This window comes from Oxyura jamaicensis, chromosome 20, assembly GCF_011077185.1.
Source record: "Oxyura jamaicensis isolate SHBP4307 breed ruddy duck chromosome 20, BPBGC_Ojam_1.0, whole genome shotgun sequence".
Taxonomy (NCBI): domain Eukaryota; kingdom Metazoa; phylum Chordata; class Aves; order Anseriformes; family Anatidae; genus Oxyura; species Oxyura jamaicensis.
This window is the reverse complement of record NC_048912.1, coordinates 1,183,626-1,204,749: the sequence shown is the minus strand read 5'-3', so window position 1 is coordinate 1,204,749 and position 21,124 is coordinate 1,183,626. Positions and strand designations below refer to the sequence as shown.

The window sequence follows — 21,124 nt, the reverse complement described above, 5'->3', positions numbered from 1 at the left end:
TTGGACAGAAAAAATGAATTCAAACACCCCTTAACAGGGTTAAAGAAGCAGTTTCCTGGGAACAGTTTGAATAATGCCTTTTCCCTGTCCTCCCCATGCTGAGCCCTGGACAAAGGGGCAGATTTGGACCCCGCATGCCCCACTCCCAGCTCCCCATTGCCACTGCGCACAGTGCCATCACCGTCACAGCAACAGGAATACTGTGGTGGTTTCAGACCATCTCCCTTTTGTTGGGACTGAATGTCTTTGACTGCAGGATTCCCGCAGGCCCAGCTTGCAAACCCAGATGAAGCCCGCACCCCAGGGCATTGCACGAAACTAGAGCACCAGCCCCCTCACCAGTGAGTGAACATGAACAGAGAGGAACTTCGACAAAATCCCCACTTGCTTCCAAAAGCAAAAACACATTTCCCAGTGTACATCCTTCTTTATTGTCTGAGGGGTTTCAGAAGCTTCCTTTCGCTAAGTCAGTACACAAACACTTTCCAATCCTCCTAGTTTACAAATAGGCCCACAGCTCCAGACACCACTGATCTTCTGGGGGTCCATGGGGCTGCCATAGGGTCCAAGGTCCCCAGGTGCTGTGCTGGTGCTGGAGGAACTGCCCTGCCAGCCGTGCAGACGCCAGGCATGCAAAGAGCAGGAGGAAGCATTTTCTGTGCAACGATAGCACTGCACGTGGGCAAACAGGTTTGTGTTCACCTGAAGGCTCAGCCAGCCCCTTGCAGACTTTGTTTTTCTGAGGCACTGTATAAACAGAACAGGTAAAGGGCCAAGGTGCGGCTCTGTCCTGCCAGCCTCTGGGACAGGTGTGATTTATATTTGCAAACTTTGCTCTTTCAGAAACTAAGAGCTAAACTTGGGTCCATCCTGGCTGCCGTGGGGACCCTAGCTGGCAAAGCCAAGAAATAAAATAGATAATAAATAACAACAACAACAACAGTAAAGGATATTTCAGCCTGAAAGAGCACAGCATGGCTCCTATACCCCAGCCCACATGGCTGCACTGCATATGGGACTGTAGGTGCATAACATGCTCCAAGCCGGTCCTAAAGCCTGGATCCTGGACACCCCACCTGTGCAGGGAAGAGGCCCTCTGCCCTGGGCAAATAACTTAGCTTTGCCCAACCACAAGCTACAGAAGCAGTGCAGCAGGCATTAGCCCTGGGCATCCCGCTCGGGCCTGTCCGTCTGTCCTGCAGTTAACAGGACACAGCTCCTCGCTCCAGGAACAGGCGTGGCAAGACTCTATGCACTGGCTCGGGGTGTACCTGTGGGACTGATTCATACAGGGACGAGAAGGCGCTCCGAGCATGTGAAATGAGCAGCTAGGAGCAACACAAACCCATGTGACAGCACTGGGCATCCTGCTTCCTGCTAACATCTCCTGGTTAGGGCTTCTCACAATGACTAAGACACTGGTGTGAGTCTAGGAAAGAATAAAAGTGTTTCACGTAAACAGAAGGGACTAGAAATGCAAACACAGGAGGGGAAAAAGTCTGAATGAATACACAAAAAGCTCCAAGAAACTAAACAGCCACTAATCTGCAGGGCAACTGATTTTCTTGCCACCATTACCCAAGCAACACTTAGTCCTCTGTTTGAAGCCTTCCCTCTGCCTGTTTCCTCCACATGCCGCTCAGGTTGGACTCATTTACCCACTGGTGACAGGAGAGACCCACAGGAAGCCATGAGAACACCTTGCTTCAAGGCACTTCAAGCTGAGAGGACATTCCTCTGCATGGTGGCAAGGAGAGGTCTCATGTCTTGATCTTCCATTTCACCTCCACGTTTTGCTATTTCTGGTCCTTTTTGCCCCAAGCTGGGATCCTTTTCCACCTCCCTTCTTTGGAGCAGTACCCGGTCCTTCTTGGCCAACAGTGCCTCTGTATTGAGTAGGCTTTTGAAGATGGATGGCCTCAACAGGAGCCTCCAGCATGCTCAAAGATGGTCCCACCACAAAGAAAAACACCTGGAAAATTAAGCTCTTCCTCCAGGAAGCAGGAGTCTGAGTACAGCCAGCGTAAAGTCATGTAGTTAATCTACACAAGTTCATTCCTCAGAATGACGGCTGCACTTCACAGGACACAGGACTCCCTCCTGGTCAGGAGCTGACTGAAGAACTCCAGAGGACGTGGGCCACCGCGACCCTTAAGGGCACGAAAGGAAGCGTGGGCATGACCCTGCACCCTGCCAGCAAGAGGTGCTGCTGCTGGCCGCAGCCCAGTGCAGGCGCTGGGCCCAGCCCTTGTGCAAAGAAATGCAGCTCCAAGCCAGGGCTGCCGAAGTCCCTGTGAAGCTGGAGGTGGTGGCAAAACCCTAGGACCAGGCAGATCAGAAGTGTGTGGCACGGCGTGACCCCACCATCCCATGCTGGGATGCCAGCCAGAGCCCACGGGGACAGGAATGTGGCGCACGGCACCTAGGGCAGCTCTCTGCAGCCCGAGCTGGATGTGCCTCGCAGCTCTGGCGGCAGCATCAGAAGCCGGTTGTCCACAGGAGCCAGGGAGTTCAGATCACCTGTTTGCTGCTGGTGCGGCATGCAACGAGGACCCAGGAAAGGGAACATAATGGTACCTAAAACCCCCAGGGAGTCCCCAGAAGCTGCCAGCGGGTGCCATGCTGCGGGCACCAGGCACCCCATTGGCTGAAGAGCAGTTGGCCTCAGCACGGTGCTTCCAGCAGCAGCACCACCGTGCCCGTCCTCTTGCCTTCTGCAATGGGCGAAGCCACCTAGAGCACCCAAGCATGCTGCTGGGCAGACTCCACTTCAAAAAACCTCACTCACTGCAGGAAAGTGCAAACCCCTGGGCGATTCCAAGTCGCTCAGATCTACACACTGAAGCCAGGACAAGGCTGTAAAACTCGCCTGCACCCTGGAGCTGCAGAGAGCCTCCAAGACTCTCAACGACAGCACCTCAGTGCAATGCTCCACCAGCTGACTCGGTCAATTTATTCTTTACTCACAGCCAAGCCAAAAAAAAAGCTGTAATTTAAGTCTTAGGAAAAAAAAAAAAAAAAAAAAAAAAAAACACTCAAAGCAACCCTATCCCTCGCCTCCCTCATATGTAATCTCTGAACCTATTCTGCATACACACACATCTTTCTAACAGAAATTACAGAAGGACTAAAATAAATATAATGTCAGCCTGTTCCTAAAAGACTCTCCTGCTTCCAAAAATAAGCATTTTGCAAACAAACCAACCTCTGCTTAGCAGGAGACACACCAGACTGTAAAAATAGCGCACAAATGGCTGCAATTGCTCAAAGCCTGAGCACGCATGCTCAGCTCACACATGAGCAGAACGTCCTTCTGAAAGCAGGATCCAGCATGCCAGAGCCACTTTCACACCAGTGGCATATTACAGAGGGGAGAAAAGAGCACAGCACCCTGATGTGGGTGGGTTAGAGGTTGCAGAGAGCCTGTTCAGCCTGGAAAAGGTCCTGGTACACAAAGCAGCTCTTTACTTTGGAGATTGTAATTAAAAAGAAAAGAAGAAAAAGCCCCAAGGCTTCTGCTGGGTGGTGTCTTCAATGATGGAGATGCAGATGAGAAACTTGTCAGTCTCTTGCTCGCTCAGACCCTGCTGCTTCTTACACCAGCCCCAGTCCCGGCTCACCCTATGACCATGTGGGTGTTCCCTCCAGCCCTCACGCCAGCACTGCTGGCTCCCACCTGGCTGCTGCCAGAGCCCTGATCTACTGAGGACAGTGGGGCAGCTCATCACATGGGAGCCAAGATCTCCTGGGCTCCCTACAAGCAGACAGGGGGACAGAAGTGAATCATCTCCAGGGGAGAGCAGACTCCATGCCGAGTCACTCTACAAGGACGGACAAGTAAATCCATTCTGACCAGGGACCAGCAGCGGCTGCTGCAGCCTGGGCAGAGGGTCAAAGACAATGTCAAAAAGCATCCAGTGTCAAAAATTTACAGGCGCTGCTGCCCTCTGCTCTTACAGAGGCCCGGTCTCCAGGTCAATGGGCCTGGCTGGGAACCAGTCCTGGGTGTCTGCGATAGCTGGTCCAGGGGGAACAAAGTCCCTTGCAGAGTCCGGACTGCTACAGAGCAGTGAAATAGGTTTTGGGACCTGCCCTACTGACCTGTCTGGCCCTTGAGCTACCAGGGCGTCTTCTGCATCTCTCCCACCACCATGATGGGAGTTTTCATTTTGTGCTTCAGATCACAGACAAAATCCCCCATTGCTAACTGGCCTCCAAAAGCTCTGCTCTGCCCCAGACACTGCGGCACCTCCTAAGCCCAGCAAGGGCTGCAGCAGAGACGTTTTTCCTTTTAAGGGCTGAGTATTTGAGAACGAGTTTCAGAAAAATGTACTGGCACTTTTCATCCCCTCTCTCTCCATCCAAAATGTGCCGCATGGCTCCGTGGCTCTATCCAAACCCTGGCTACTGGAGGGGAGGAAGCTGCAGGCGACGCAGGGTGCCAGCTGGTCCCTGCCCAGTGGATGTGGGTGCCATGACCTGGTGCAGCTGGGTGCTATCCTCCCACCCGCTGCATCACACACAGACCAAGCCCAGGACACATGGCCAGGCCTGCTGATGGCCTTGGAGCAGCACCAGCTACCGTGCTTTGGTGGTGACCGCATCCTCACCCAGGCAAACCTGCCACCAGACTCCACCATTCCCCTCCAAGGGGATTTAAACAGGGAAACACCTCCTGGCTGCTGCCCCCTTGTTCAACCTGAGCTCAGGCCCAGCTTCAGGAAGGATGCCTCAGTACAGGCACATTCTTCACAGGCTGGGCTTGGTGAGAGTAAATGTGACCATCCTGCTGGTGCGTGGGCTCACCGAGGGCAGCAGCGGGCACACGCACAAGGCACAGCCCTGCAGCCATCACCTTTCCAGCACCAGGCGTGCAAACCTCTGCAGCAAGATACCCACAGTCATACACCTGCCCTTCTCCTTGTGCTTTTGTGGGTGACACCAAGGAAGGATGGATGCTTGCAGATGGAGCAGAGTCAGGCTTTACCCACTTCGATAAGCGCTGGCACTTCATTACACAGGGTCTGCTTGGAGCACCCAGGAGCCTGCCAGGATGCGTCTCACCCGATGGCGAGGACTGAGCTGCCCCCATCTATTGAAGGGACAGAAACGCAGTGAGAGGCAGGGATGGAGCAGGGACCCGCAGGAGGAGGAGCTTCCTGCACTCCACCTTAACCCCCAGACATGGGGCAGCCACTTCAGACCAGGGTCAACTACTCAAAAGCTGGTCATGCTTTGTTTACGGGGGTAGATCAGCCCGAGCAGGGCTACATTTCCTAACGTTTCCCAACCCCGCTGCGCACAGCAGGGACTGAGGCACTGCGCTGCAACTGCCAGCAGGCTGAAGGGCAACAGCTCTAGCAGAACAGCCGGCGCTGAGCACTCTCCCTGTGCCAGACCGAGTAATGTCGCACATGGTATTTCTGCTATCTCAAGGACACGGGAACACTTGCTGCCCTCTCTGTCACTGCAGAAATTACTGACAAAAGTCCCAATTAAGCTAGCTTGTTGTCCAGCTATTCAGGACTGAGAATGACTCTTTACAGTCCCCTGTATCACCGTTGCCCATTCCAGGGATCCCTCCCAGCCTTGCCATGAAGACAGGGATCCCACAGCTGCTGCCCTGGCCACGGGTGCAGGCAAAACCAGCTCCATGATGCAATTTTCCATACAGAAGGAGAAAACAGGAACAGTTTTTGCACCATCTTCACTACAGGGAAGAGAGAGCATACAGCAGCCATGGCCAAGCAAACAGCCGCATGTCAGCGGCTCATTTTTGCTAGGTCCAGCAGCGCTTGTGAGCTACACATGGGGATGCTCAGCAGCAAAGTGAAAACACTGACCAAGGTTGCTGGATGCCATAGTTTAGAAGAGACTGGGGAAGACAGGGAGGGTTAAAAAAGAAACCCATGAAAACAGAAAATGGGAAACCCTCAGCAGGTAACTTGGGACCAAGCAGATGCCTAAATAGAGTGGGCAGTGATGGAGGCTGAAAGGGCCCCTTGAGACATCTTACTAAAATAATTCTGCCAGACCATAAAACACCCACCACAGCTCCAGGTCTGCTGAAGAAGGTGCCGAAGTCTAATTACAAGGTGGAGCACTTGCAAGTCACAGCCATGCACAGCCAGCCCTGTTACAAGGGTGCCTAGCTGTTTACTCCGTACGAACAGCCGGATTGCAGACCATCTTTCCATATGGCTTTCAAGCGGCAGTTTGCAAAGCTACATATCTGAAGTAGCAACATTCCTAAATGCACAGCATTAGTAAAATAATAGCCCTCTGTCCCTCTTCATTTAATGGGCTGCCAGTCCTTTATTAGCTGAAACACAGAGCCCCTTGAAAACTCATGCAAAACACTGACGCCGTATGCAAGGGACTGGGTTACTTCTCAGCTGGCAGAGCCCACAAGACACTGGTGGCTAAAAGCATAAAACAAAGATAACAGTGTTTCATCGCCACTTTTTTAGGCCATTTCATTCTTCTGCAAATCTCTCCAGCTGCAGCTGTCTCTGCCGACTCTGCTGAAAAAACTAAGCAGGAACAAATGGAGAGGAGCTTTTGAAAGGCTTGGCTGTCTCAGCTTGTTAAGCGTGACTCACGTTAACCACTGCAGTGCCGGGACAGCAGAGGAATTTGGCAGCAAGTCAAAAGCAACAGGAAATGCAGAGCCTGCAAATGAATAACTCTCCTCTGCTCCCATAGCCATGAGGAAACTCATCCCTGAAGTACTCCATGTGGAGGAGCTGCTTCAGCGTCAGCATCATTTTCCCCAGGCCAAGCACACTGATTTCCTCTGGCAAGGGAAGAGAAGTGGTAAATAAATAGCCAAAATCTCAGCCACAGAGTTCATAAACCCTTCATAAAACAATAAGCAGAAAACCTCTTTCCATGAGAAACTGATTTCATTACATTTGTTTTGCCTACAGAAAGTGCTGCAAGGGAAGTGCATCAGTCAGGACAGAGTAGAGATGCTCGGAATGAAGGCAACCTCTGAAAAAGCTCACCTACTGATGAGTGAATTGGTAGCTGGGGACAAAAAATCCAGCTTGTGCTTGATTTTTTTGCATTGTTTTTAAATTCTGATGTAATAAACCATGGAAAAAAAAAAAAAAAAGAAAAATAAAAAGAAAAAAAATAATAAAAAAAGAAACCTCCTCCAAAAGGAAAGGCATGTAGAAACGTTGCCCTGAATGTGGTCTCTTTTCCTGATCATCTCCAAAACGTCATGCACTGGGTAGGAGTCACATCCCATGAGCTGTGCTTCAGCTCCTGCTGTGCACTACACATCCGTGCTATTAAGACTAGCATTGGCTATATTAACATCTTTGAACTTCAAATAAACAAAAATGCTACTTATTTATAGTGCTGCTACTTTGTCACTGACAAGATCAGGCTTGATTTAATGAGAAACAAAGACTGCATAACTCAACCTTGCTGCAAAATGCATTCACAGCCTTTTTAAAAACTGAACATCTCTGCAATCTCACGTGTCTGAACAAAGTATGATTAGTGTTTGAGCTCAAAACCCGCATTTGCTCTCACTCTGCTGCAGAAGCAAAGATGGGATTAATCTTCCTGAGAATCAGCAAGAAGCCAGAGAACCAGCCCCATGTCAGGCCCCAGCCCAAAAGGTGCACAGATGTTTCTTGGGGATGTCCAGAAAAAATATCTGGGCTGCATAGGCTGGAACCTCCCAGCCTGAGCTCCCGCATCACGCACTGCCTTGATGGGGAAGTGCAGAGCCCTGCAGCACCTCCAGCAGGCCCTCCTGGGAAAAAGGTACAAGAGCAGGGGAGGAAACAAAATAAAAAAAGTAGTTGCTTCCTGCAGACAAGACTGAATTATTTCTTGAATTTGACCAACTTTTTGCACAGCAATGCTCATTTCTTCATCTTCTCCAAGAAGGCTGGTAAAATAAAAAGATTCCACATTTTCCCTGATACTAAGCACTTTTCTCTCAGTTTTAACAGCAGGCTGTCAATCCAGCAGGCTGGGGATGTCAGTCTTTGGGGAAGGGTGGACATCAACGGCAGTGACGTCAGAAGAAACAGCAGGACCTGAGAGCTCTGGAAAACAGGGGAAGCCGGAGTGCTGAGCGCTCCCCTCGGCTCTGCAGTTCGTGAGGCAAAGGGGCAAGGAGACTTTTGCAGCTACAGCCAAACGCCTGCTCTCGCGGGGTGAAGAGGCTGGGCCAGTGAAACATCTCATTCCTCTGCAGGGCTGAAAAGGGACAGCTGCACTGCAAGCTCATGTGTGCGCAGGCAGAACCAGAGCCGGCAGCAGGCTCACAACCCTGTCCACACTCGCCACGGCTGCCCCGGCATGGTAGAAGCCCCCAGAACAAGCAGAGGACCAAAGTCCCACCTCTGCCACAGCTCCTTAGTCAGGTGCTGAGGGACCCTGGTGGCTCCACCACACTTCCAGCTCCAGGAGATGCTGGCAGGTACCTCATGCAATTGGGAAGAGGTGGGTGTGTGTGTGCGTGGCGATTTCGAACAAATCGAAACTCAGAAGAACTGTTGAACCACCACTTGGGATACATGGTGAAGTTTATCTTGCTTAAATGGCTGGAGATAGGGAAAGAAATAGCGTGGACCAGAGCTTGGCCCAGACCACGTTTAATTGGCCACAGGTTCTCCCCTGAACTAAGTTAGCCTGAAATAAACACTTAAGCTTCTGTGCATAGCTGGAAGAGTAAATACAAGTCATCTATTTGTCCTGGTTTGAAAAAAAAAAAAAAAAAAAAGACTGGGCTTTCTTATAAATAGCACAATAGGCACAGTCCAGCTCGGCTCAGGAGGTAGCTGCAAAGCTGGCAGCACTATACAGGATCTCCACAACAACAACAAAAACAAAAAAAAGCAGGAAATCCCCAGTGTCACTTCTCCCCACAATTGATTTAAAATGAGCTTATCCCTCACACTTGGTACATGAGGAAGAAGAAACTTCCTGGCTATGAGAGGGGAAAATACAGTTATTAATAGCATCACAATGAGCAAGTATCAGAAGTCATGTTGCAGCCCTGGAAGATCTTGGCTGGATCTTGAAAATATCTGTTGCCATGGCAGTAACTGCTATACATGGTAACTGAACGGTGGTGTGAGAACAATTTACTTTTTGATTTGGTGCCCAAAACAAGTTCCTTTTGTTTTCTCTCTCAAAAAAAAAAAAAAAAAAAAAAAAAAAAAAAAAAAAAAAGGCATTTATTAGCTTGTGCTCAGTCCAAATCTGGACTTTTCACTTTCAGCAGTGTTAAAGAAAGCAGCAGAAAAAGGGCAAATTCAGCTAACTGCCACAAGAAGTGTCAAAGGCAGCAGTGCTCCCTCTGTCCTCCTCCTACTGCACAGCCCATAGACTGGGGCACATTCAACATCTCTTTGCATCCTGCCCACCTCAGCAGGCTCCATTTGCCTCCAGTACAAAGCATTGGCCAGACAGAAAAATTAAGGGTGAAAAAGCACGGGGGGTTTTCCTGCTCCCAGCAGCAGCTTGGGGCAAGGACTTTTCTGAGACAGGGTAGCCTGGCACACACTTAACCTTCACAGGACAGCAGGCTGCAGCTGTGCCATGACTTCGTTGCTGTGTTCTCTGCTCCTCTCTCAGCTCTTCACAATGCCCTATTTCCTTCCTCCAGCGCTATCGAGCCAACACTTTCACAGTACCACCCCTTACCCAGATCTCACACCTGAACAGTGTGATCTCTTGCCTCATTTGCTGAGAGCCCATCACTGTGCACGTGAGCCACGGCACGCTCTCCCCACCCATCACTCCTGTCCTGTTGTAGGTAATGCACAAACACTGAGCAGTGAAGATCCCAGCTGGGCTCCACGAGCGACTTCCCTCCATTGTCAAACCTGACATCCTACTCCTAACCTCTGCAACCTCTTTTAACCATTAATTCATCCACATGTTCCATGAGGGACATTTCTTGGAGATTCTGAGGGCAGGATCTCGCTGAAACCTTTTGGAAAGTCTCACCAGACCGTTGCACTGGATCACCCTCACTGTGTGCTCATGAATGCCTTCCAAGTGCTGATGAATTCACAGGGCTGGAATTCTGGTATACAAAAGCCAAGCTGACTCTTCCCCAGCATATCATATCTACGTTCCTACTTGATGTTGTTTCCTGGAACCATTCAAGAATGTAAGAAACGTGCCCTGGGTGAGACCAGCTATCTATCCATCCTGCCTATAACCAGGATAGTAGCAGAGCACATAAACCCAGTCGCACCTTCTCTCCATTTCCTTCTTTATCGCCCCAGAATCCACACTTGTATTATGGATGCTAAGGGTGCCTCCCTGGCTGATCTCGTCAGCATTTGATTCAGACCTGTTGCCCTTAAGCTCACCCAAATCCTTTTTTAACTTGCTGATGCCTTTTCCTCCACAGCCTCCTGGGACAATGAAATCAGAAACCAATCTCTCCATAACTTTCATCAAGCACCTCTGATTCCAGTGCTGCAAGGCTTGGTAGATAGAAATCCAGCGTAATCATTGCCTTCACAACTTTGCATACCTTGACCATCTGAGACCCCTCACCTTCTCCTGTTCAAACCCAGGAGCCCCTCTTTTCATAAGGCAGCACTCCATCCTTCAGTCATTTCAGTCGTCTTCCTCTGCAGCGCCGCTGTGTGCAGCCCCCAAGACACGGGTGCACCAAGGCATTACGGAGGGTCAGAACGACGCCACTTGCTGATGGAGACCAACATTCATTGGCTTTGCTGATGATTGCAGAGAAGTGCCCAGGGTGGCTCTGGGAGGCTCTCTGAGCTAGAAGCACCCATTCCATGTTCAGCATCACGCAGGCCCAGCACACACTTTTCCTCACAGTTACCCGACGTTTGGCTACACTGAAGTTCAACTGCCACATATTTGTCCACACAGTTAGTTCCACAAGGTCCTTCTGCATTTCCTCACCTTTGGTGAGGTACTCAACCAATCTGAAGGAATTCAGGGCCCTCTGCAAACCTGGTGGTTTCACTGCACCCCTCCATGCCCAAGGCCACACTAACGAGATGAAATCCAGCCCCAGCCCCTAGGGCTCTCTGTTGGCTCTCACCCATGCTGAAGAATGACCATTAAGCCCCATCCTTTGCATCCTGTGCTTTAACCAACCCTGGGTCCATAGTAGGACCTTTCCTCCATATCAGCTTAGATTCTTACAAACTTTTGGTATGTAACAGTGTCAAAGACTGTTTGAAGACCCAAATACATAAAATGTATTTGGGTACTGGTCCTGACCGGTCCTGTGACCCAGGCTCCAGAAAGTCCATGAGGCAGGGCTTGCCTTTACAGGAGCCCTGCTAACCCTATTCCAACAGGCTGTACTCAGCTGTGCCTTCAGTGACTTGTTCTTTACCACAGGCACCCAGGCACAGTGCTCTGGGGTCCCCGGGATCCTCTGCAGCCCTCCTCTGGCAGTCACCTGGGCAGATACTGAGCCACCTGATGTCCATGTCCCAGATTTCCCCAAGGTCCACTCCTTTCAAGAACTGCCATCAGATCTGCCAGCATCAATTTCTGCAATACCAAGGGCACTTAATCAACAGCATACGCACAAAAGCATCCCAACAATTTTATACTTAAGATCCCACATCACTCGAGTGAATGATAACTATTCCTTATAGTTTCTTATCAGTCTCTTTGTTTGCTTTAGAGCTATTTCTATTGACATTCAAGATGAGACAACTCAGACAGCTCTTTTAGAGCAAGTTTCTAGTTTGCAAATCTGCAAAACTACAAAGCTCCTCCACAGGAGTCAAGATCACCAAAAAATGGTTTAGATTTCTGCAATGGATTTATCTTCTGTGCCTCCCATGATCTGCTGCTATGATCTCTCCAAAAGGTTTCTGATGCATTTGAACAAATGTGAATCACTAAGTTTATTCTTCAAAAGTCATATTTTGGCCTGCCTTATTTTGTTTTTACATGTATTATGCTGGAAAATACACCTTCCTTTTTGCCTTCTAGATTGACCAACATCCTTCTCACTCCATCAGCCTTTTTTCCCCTGTCAGTTTAGTTTTATTTTCTGTCTTTCTATCAAAGGAAAAAAAAGTCTTTGACCTTTTCTCAGTGGAGGTATCCATTTCTTCTGAGCTGCCAATGTCATCACCAAATAACTTCCATACCACCTCCGCTCCTATCAGCTTCTTAGCAGAGGGACAGCCACACAAGGCAAGCAAATATCAGGGCTCTTAAAAGGCTGAAACAACAGGAAGCCCCTTTTTAGCAGACTCAGGGGTAAATGCCAGCTCTGAGGTAGGGCAGACACAAGTCTCCTTAATTTTACTAATGCTGCCCATCGCATCCACACGCTTGGAGTCATGCTGACTGTTCCGGGACACGTATGTACCGAGTTTTCAACAGTACCTGCATGTCCCCAGTTTCCAGATGCCCAAACTGAGCCTTAAAGCTGGGCCATCCATGCCACGGAGCAGCCCCAGCCCAGCCCTTCCCTCGCTCCTGGCATTGCCACGCACACAGAGCCGCTGCCAAGGCCAAGGCCTGTGGGGATGCTGCCAAGGCCCTGTGGGAGATAAGGGGCCAGCCCGGCTGCCAGCAGACTGCAGAGCAGGTTTAGGCAGCAACATGTTTGAATTTAAAAGTCGCCGATCAATTTTTGCACCTATCAATTTATTTATTCTTTGCATAAGGATAAGTAAGTGGGGGTCTGCATTTCCCAGCTGCTCATTGCTCCTCTTGGCACTTCCTGTCCCAGTTCAGCAGGTGCAGAACTGGGGGGGGGGAAGCCCAGTGCTGGCTGTCCCAGCAAAGGCCTCAGCACACCTGCCACAATGCTCGCAAACCCACGCGCTGTTCGTCCCACAGACATGAAGAAATGTCTACTGCTGCAAATAGCAGAGGTTTGAGTTAAATGTATGCCCTCCCCTGCCCTCTCCAAGGGGATGGCTGCCATTTCTGGGGCACAGGTTCTGCTCAGAGCAGGCATCAGCAGCACTGAAGCAAGAGAAGGATGCAACGGCACAGCCACAGCTGTGGGGGGGATTTTGTTTCAGCACCCAGCATACAAGATGTACGTGGTATCAGGAGATGTGCTCAGATAGGAAACTGTGCTTTCCTCCAGAGCACCTCCAGAGCAGGAGGAAACCCAGAACCACAACAGCTCAGCTCACTGCCAAAGTCTTCCAGGGAAGGGACGATTGCTTCCAACACCGAATATGACCCACTTTCACATTCTGAGTTGAACACCAGGCTCTTGCACTGCACTGTTTGACAGTCACCAAGCTCTCAACTGTTTTTAGTCTTCACATTATGTTTCAGAGAAAGAAAAAGCCTCCCACTGGCCCTGCAGCAAGCTCACCCTGCACCAGCCACACAGGGCTACCAAAAGCTCCTGCCATTGCAAATTCTTCTCCTCCCCCATACAAACAGCTCACACAGCTGAGAAGTTTTTCCTTATCCAAACAGAGACAAAAGCTACTGATTTCATTCCTCCAAGACCAAATAAAGTTCAAGCACACAAGCACAGCAGGGAGACCATCACCAGTTCACAAGCTCAGCCATTGCAGGCAGTGTTGACAGACCACACTGCACCTCAAGAGGCTGCTCATGGCGGGCCCAGGTACGAGACATGGGAGCCAGAGAGACCAAAGCCACATCTCCCCCTTTGCTGCACTCCTCCAGCCCTGCTCCCTTCAGCAACAACAGCGACCCCAAGAAGAGACCCTGCCAAAGGTAGCTTTGCCCCACAGCAGTGCTATTCCAGCAGAGTTTGGGCATCCAAGGCTAAAGTCCCCGCAAGGTACCCAAAGTCACCTCTGTCACACAAAGTTGGCCTGATGGACCACAGGAGAGGGAACTGGATGATCGCGTCATGACACATGCAGAGAAGAGCTCTCAGCTGTGGCTTCAACAGCAACTTTGACCCCATCTCCCCCCACTGCTTCCCCACACTCCTTCCTTACCATGCATCCCCAGCACAAGGACACAAGTGCTCCCCAAACCCTGCACCGAGCTAACTTAGCTTGCGAACTAAGGAAACAGCTGTTTTCCCTTTGCTTTAGCAAACTCGGTCATTTTGGTGAAGGGGCCCAGGGCCTGAATGAATGAGCACTGCAGCACATTGCTACAGCCCCAGAACACCACTTTTTTTTTTTGTTTGTTTGTTTGTTTTTCTCTTATTGCCATCCCAAAAGAGACTTCTAGTTTGTAGAAGGCTTCAGTCTCCAGAACCTCAAACCCAGGTTTTAGACTTATTTTAAGTTACAGCTTCAGCGAATTCAAGAAAACCTACTTTTTAAAATTAAATTTTACCTTTATATCAGTGGCAAGAGTTCCCAAGTCAAAATCACAACCCTCTGCTGTTTGGACTCTGCAGGTGGAGGCCAGCCAAGCGCTGACCCAGGCATGGAGCTGCAGCCCACCCCCAGTGCCATGTCCTTCACGCTTCTTCTCCAAACCCCTACTAGTCACATCACAGCAAGACGATCCATTGTGTTAGGACAGTACAAAATGCTAAGAGAACATGCCACCACATCATGACATACTCAGCATCTGCCCTTAGGCACTTCTCGTGCTGGACATGCACCCAACTAACCCAGACTCACTCCAGGCTCTGCACTCTCTCATCCCTTTGCTTCACTTACTGTTGATTCATCACCAAGAATTCACAGAACACTTGGAGCTTCTATGTTCACCATAGCTTAGAGCAATGGAGAGCCTATTAAAAAAATAAATCCCAAACCTAGTTATTGTAGCTAGGGAGCAAAGAACTAGGTGGCGTGGCTGATGCACAGCTGGATATTTGTAGTTATCAAAGGACAACCCAATAACCATGGTATCTACTAGGAGGAAGCAGCTGTTGGACCTGAAGAGGACCAAATATGTCATTTACTGTTTTATGACAAACCAAACGTATGGAAACTAAAAGCTGGAAGCTGAATTGCTGTTTAAACACATGTAAGAGATACTCGGGGCCTAGATTACAGAAGGCCACCTGCTGCTGTTGAGACCCAGCCATGCTTGCTGGCCCATCTGGAATCACCCCTGCACTCAGCACATCCCACACCGCCCTGAAAACAGCAGGGGACAGACCCAGGGGATGTAAGGCTGCACATATAGATTGGGGGGGGAGAAGGGGGAGCAGAAACAGGGGCAGGGGCAGGTGGTTGCAGCCAGCAAACCAGGGCCAGGAGCATTTGGCTGCACAGCCCGCAAAGCTGCAGCTGACACCAGCACCCAGTCCGCCCGCAGCCCCTGGGGGCACATGGGCATAAAGAGGGCATTTTTCAGGCAGCACCACACATCAGCCCCCAAATCTGCCTTCAGTTGTTTCACCATCAACCTCCTGTAGTAACTTCTTTGGCTTCGTTTCATTGCTGAATGTATTTCACAACAAGCTATCCTTCTCTTAAAGGGAGCCCTGGATGCTGCTACCCAAGAAAAGCCACATGCAATGCCTGGAAATGCCTGATTAAAAATAAATAAATAAATAAGTAAAAAAGTGGATTTGTTGAGCTTGTCCCCAGTGCAGACTGCATTGGGCTTTTCTCCTCATATCACTGGTGAAGGAGAGTAAGTCATTTTTTCTATGGGGTGGGAAGACAAACACACACACAGAAACAAAACCAAACAGACAAAACAGACCTACAGAAAAAGAAGTTATCCTTGCTACGGTGCAATTGGCCCCAGACCAACAGCACATAATCTCCAAGACAACACAAAATCCCACTACACTGAATCTTTTCTGCTCCTGCAATGGGTTTCCAGCCAGAAAGCAGCAACCTTGTTTGCCCAGGTAGGAAACAGCCCCATCTGCCAAAACAAAGTGCCTTATGGCAGCGTCCCACATCTGCCAAGTTACACAAAAGGAGTCCAGCACAGGTTTGAGTTCCCCCTGGCTCCCCCGTTGGTTTGTTTGATCTTGGTAGATCATAAACCCTGTGGCTAAGCAAAAGGTTGGTGTAGAGGGGCCCAGGACTGCTCGGCTCCAGGCTGGAACAGCACGTATGGGGAGCACGGGTGCTCACTGTGGTCACTGATTCATCTCACATCAGGGCACTTCCCTTCAAGGACGGCAAAGTACAGCAAGAGCTTGGCTCAGGGATCCTCTGTGTAGAATCAGCCTTCTATTTGCCTCCAGTGCCTGACAAAGATGCCAGTGAGTTATTTTATTTAGACCTCTATTTCAGAAATTCTCCAGTGCTCCATAGCACAAAGTCCACAGTACAATTTCAGACAAGGCTTAATTCCATACATTTAATTCAAGACCTTAAGTCCAACAAGAAGAAAGCAAGCACCTAAAAAAACAAACAAACAGAAACTTTCAATTCCCAATGCTTCATTTATTCCAGCATTTCCCCCCTGCCAGCCCTCAGGATTTTTCAGGCATTTTCCAAAGTTGAGCATGTCAAGGTCTAAGATCGTCCAAAGCCAGTCCCTTCTCCCAGCCTGACGCCAGACAAGCCCAACTCCTCGCGTGGCCACACCAGCTGGAGCAGCACCCTGTGCAGGACTGCCCCGTCCTGACCACCTCCATGCCTTGTCACAGACAAGGGAGCTGGATCTTCAGCATCGTCATTAAAAGCTTCCCAAACCTCTTTTGGTTCTGTGTATTGCATAAGCAAAAGAAAATGCCAGCTGACAAGACACAATGAAAAAGGCTTGGGAGAGTACCTGGGAGACTGTTACCAGCCACACTGGAATCTGCCGGTCAATATTCAACTGGAAAAATAAAACTCTCTTATTCCTTATATCAGTAACCTCAAGCACTTCAAACAGTAATTAGGATGAGTGAACATATCCCAAATAATGGTATTTTTTTCCATTTTCCCATGAGGGAAAGATAAATTGCAAGAAAAACACCAAGCACAAAAAAAATTATCTAGACCTACAATGTCTAGCTTTAGATGTATGAGCCAGATGGACCTCACGCCTGCTGTTTAAGTTAACTTTTGGAGAGGCAGGAAAGTATTAACTGTTTTAAGAAGTTGCACAGAGCAGAAGACTACTCTTCCCATGCAATGTATACAAAATCTTTACATATATCAAACAGAGAGCTTGCTTCAGCAGACATACATGACTGAGCTACTAAAAACTACAAGAAATTGCATGATCATTAAAGCTATTTTTCCTACAAGTGAACTGCCTTTCTGCTCACCTGGACAAAGAGAGGAATTAACATCCAATAGGTAAATCATGACAGCAAAGCTCAGAAACCCTCTAGGTATCCAGCTAAAGCCAGATCCCAACGTCTGCTCTGGAATTTATTTTTATTACAAACAAGAGGTACTTCACTAACTATGCAAACTGCCTGGAGGGCTTTTTAAAGAAACACGCACCTATGCATGTCACAGCAAGTCACAAATAATTGCACTCTACCTGCAAAGGATTGATGGAACCTAAATGGAACGTTTCAAATTCTGACGTATTTATTTGATGAAAGCTTGCTAGCATCTCCTCCTAATTTCATCATACACCAAAGAAGCCATTTGGGTAGTACAACAGGAATGGAAGCACTGGGAAAGGAGACCACAGAGAAGGAAGAAACGCTGCTTCTTTCCTTTGAACTTCTGATTAGTTTCCATCTGAAGAATCTGGTGTGTCTGAGGATGCTTCCCAAAGACCAGGCTTCATTTGCGTAGTCACACATGAGCTACAGGCACAGATCCACCTCTGGAGCTAGCTCCAAGGCAGCTGCTAAGAACGGCTTTAAAAGTATGCAGCAGTCTCAGTGGATAAGACAACCACCTTGTCCTGCACAGATTATCACCTCTTCCACCTCCTCAGGCTGCCAGCAGAATTACTGTAGCAAAAACACCCTCCTGGTTCCACTTAGAGCCAGCCAGTCTTTGCCCCCTAAACCATCTCATCACAGGTAAATCGCATCAGCACTCTCACCAACCGCTCCTGCAGCGCATTCAGTGGGGCAGAGGTCAGACTGCTGATAACCTCCCACACCTGCGCTTATCTCCACCGGTGTCTGACCTCTGAGAAGCAAACAGAGGCCTTTAAAAACCTGGCTCATTTCATGCTAAACGAGCCACCATAGTGCTCAGTCAGGAATAGGCTCATCCAGCATATGAGAGCGGGATAAGCATCAGGGAGACAAAGCTCCTCCTGCAGTCACACCTCACTACAAAGACATTCATTTACCCACGGCCTTATTTAAGACAGTTAAAACCAGGGTAAAGCAGAACAGGGAGCGCGGACCCAGTCAGAGGATGTGCACAGGGACCTGTGCTGAGCACCAGCAGGAGGTTCAGATGCACCATCAAACCCAGAAGAGCCCATTACCACGAAGCCACAACTGAGCGCAGACGCAGGGAGTCAGCCTGCAGCTCCGGGGCAGTCTGATGAACCGCGGACGCTTTCACTCACCCATAAATTAAAGCTCCAGGGGAGGGGAGGGGGAAACGGGTCACACAGAAACTAGTCTAGCATTCAAAGACTTATTAAACCCTGAGTGAATCTGAATTAACTATCTGCAACAAACTCATTACTCAGGATGCTAAGATTCAACAATAAACTTAAGTCTTATTTTCAGTGTCATTGTAATCAGAACATAAAGCACAGGAACCCTTTTTATTTTGCATTACTCAGATTAAAAGGGCAGCCAGAGCAGCAGGCTTCCCACTAAACCAGTGCACCCAGTACTGCCCAAAAATAACCCCTCTCCCCACCTCACAGGCAAGTCTCAGTAATCCCCAGCCCCCCGGCACGGGCTGCAGCATCTCCCTCCACTCGCTTCCCAAGGCTGTTTAATTCAAACAGCCGAAAACATGGTAATAACATGACAACTCCAAACTGAAAAGCTTGCTTATCCATAAATAAAACAGCACCCAAGCAGCATTCTTACTAATGCATTTACCTATCAAATACATATACGATGAATCCTTTTGTGACTTCAGAGGAATGGTTCGTGAATATGAATATTTATTAAACTGCTCTGCTGGGGGAGGGGGGGGAAGCCTCATGGGTCAAAGAGCCAGAATCCTAGAGCAGTTTATGCTTCCTTATCTTTAATTACAGAAGCAATTCCATTAGAGCTGATTCAAATCTTACAGTCCTTCCCACAGTCCCTCAATGGTGTTATTAGCACCTTCTCCATGGCTCTATAGGGGGAAAAACCTGCTCCCCAGTGCACAAACCTTTACCAGTTTGCCATAAAGCTGAACCCAGAGGAACATTGGGACAGATTAAAAGATGCCTTAAAGCTGAGACACAAGTACACTGAAATTTGCAAGATTTTCTTACCCACTCAGCTGTTCACCACAGGAATCTCAGTCTCTCCTTTTCACCTTTGCACCAGAGCACAGTTACATTTTTCTGGTGATCAGGTAAGCGAGATGAATGGGATGCATTCACTTCCCTGAAGTAGGGCAGCATTAAGTGAACCTGATTCTGCACTGTGGTTGGCACATTAAATGCGCAAGTCTTATCCAAGGTTTTCAGCTGCAGATCCAGTAACTGTCAGGCTGAAAGCAGCCTTTTACATCACAAGGAGGGCCATAAATTTCTCTTGGTTTTAAAATGCACCAGGCCAGCACACTTGGATTTCCCTCCAGCTTATGTGCTTCCAGCTAAGGCCAGGACATCTGTTTCAGCTAAGCAAACCTGTTGTGAATACTGAAGGCATGCGAACTATCCAACCAAAAACCTGGCTTCAAAATCTGCATTCCTATAATCCGCTGCGATCTCAGCATCGCTCCACATAGCCTTTATCCAACCGACAGGAAAGAGCTGCCTCATCGAACTGGCAAACAACAAACTCAAAAAGCACCAAAAGGGCAGCAAGAAAAGTCTGCTCAGAAAGGAAAACGTAGCACGAGAAACCTTGTGCTCTTCTGTGCTGGCTAGTGCAAGGATGCTCCCAAATCTGCGCAGCTTTGTCAGGTTTATGCCCCAAAGTGAGCAACCTGCAACCTCGATGCCCTTCACTGTCACCAGCGCACAGACGGAAGCGGCAGCGACGAGTTGCTGCTGCTGGTGAACACAGGGCTTGGCGCTGCGCTTATCTTTTGCCCTGGATAAATACTGCTGTCCTGCTTCCCCTCTCACAGGGACGCGCACTTCCTTCCCAAGATGCTCTTTCTTGACGACTAACTCGAGCTGCATTCCACTGGAGGGGACATGAAAGAGGCAGGAAAAACTTCAAACTCCAGAGAAACACAAATTCTTCCAAACACCTCACACCATCACCAGGCCACTGGGCAAAATGCCAGCACAGTTCTCCCTTCTCTCCCCCAGACAAAGAGAACACAAGGAGCCAGCCGAACGCTGGTGCCCCTGGGGAAAGCCGAGCTCACGGGAACGTGGAATCATTCCTAGCTTTTCATCCAGGAAGATGAAAATTTTGGCTAATCAGTGCAAAAGCAACCGGCACCAGCTGCTGGGAAGGCAGCGCTTCTGCCCAGCTCCGCACCTTCCTCCCCGCGGAGCCGGACGGCAGGCGGCAGCCTGCCGGGGCTGCTACCGAGCGGCGACGACGGCCGGGGCCGCGACCCGCCCGCGCTGCTCGGAAGCAGGAGGCGGCCCGGGGGACGGCCTGGCCGCCCGGCCTCCAGGTGACCTCCCGACCAGGAGCTTTCCGGCGATGCCTCTCCGGCAAGCCAAGCGCAAGTCACTGCCGCGCTCGGGCACCGTCTCGGAGCTGCGGTCAGTTCTGAAGAGCCACGGAACGAGCCCGGAGCCGGCGGTCGGGCCCGAGGCGTAATTCCGGGGCCCGCCGGCCTCCGCGGAGCCGGGAAGGAGACGGCACCCGGGGCCGGCGGGATCCCGGTGCTGGGCGCCGCCCGGCCTCGCCCGCTGCTCCCGGGACCGGCCGACCGCCCGCCCCCGCCTCGCCTCGCCTGCCGGCCGGGGCCCGCGACTCGACTCGGCTCGGCTCCCGGCTGGGTCGGCGTCCCGCGCGGCCCCGTCCCTCAACAGGTGGAGCCGCCGCACTCACCTCTCCGCCATGGCCCGCTCGGCCGCGCCACCGCCCTCCCCTGCCCGCACGGGGCAGGGCGTGAAACCCGAGCCCGCGCCCCGCCCTGCCCGGGGACGGCCCGGCCGACGGCGCCGCAGGGACCCCCGGCCGCTCCCCGGGTCCCTCTGCTGGGGGCTGCCGGACCGAGCCGGGCCGGGCCGGGCCGAGCCGGGCCGGCGGAGCGGGGCG

The 21,124-nt window shown here is 50.3% G+C and overlaps 1 protein-coding gene across 1 annotated transcript in view; it reads right to left on the bottom strand.

Annotated features, from left to right (window-relative positions):
• Nucleotides 1–21,001, bottom strand: part of LOC118176783 (rho GTPase-activating protein 39-like) — a 52,299-nt gene extending 31,298 nt beyond the window's left edge. The window contains exon 1 of the mRNA XM_035344014.1: nucleotides 20,915–21,001. Within this exon, the coding sequence (XP_035199905.1) occupies nucleotides 20,915–20,925 (11 nt within the window). The 5' untranslated portion in view covers nucleotides 20,926–21,001. The remainder of the gene's footprint in view (nucleotides 1–20,914) is intronic.
• Between the last annotated feature and the right edge of the window lie 123 nt (nucleotides 21,002–21,124).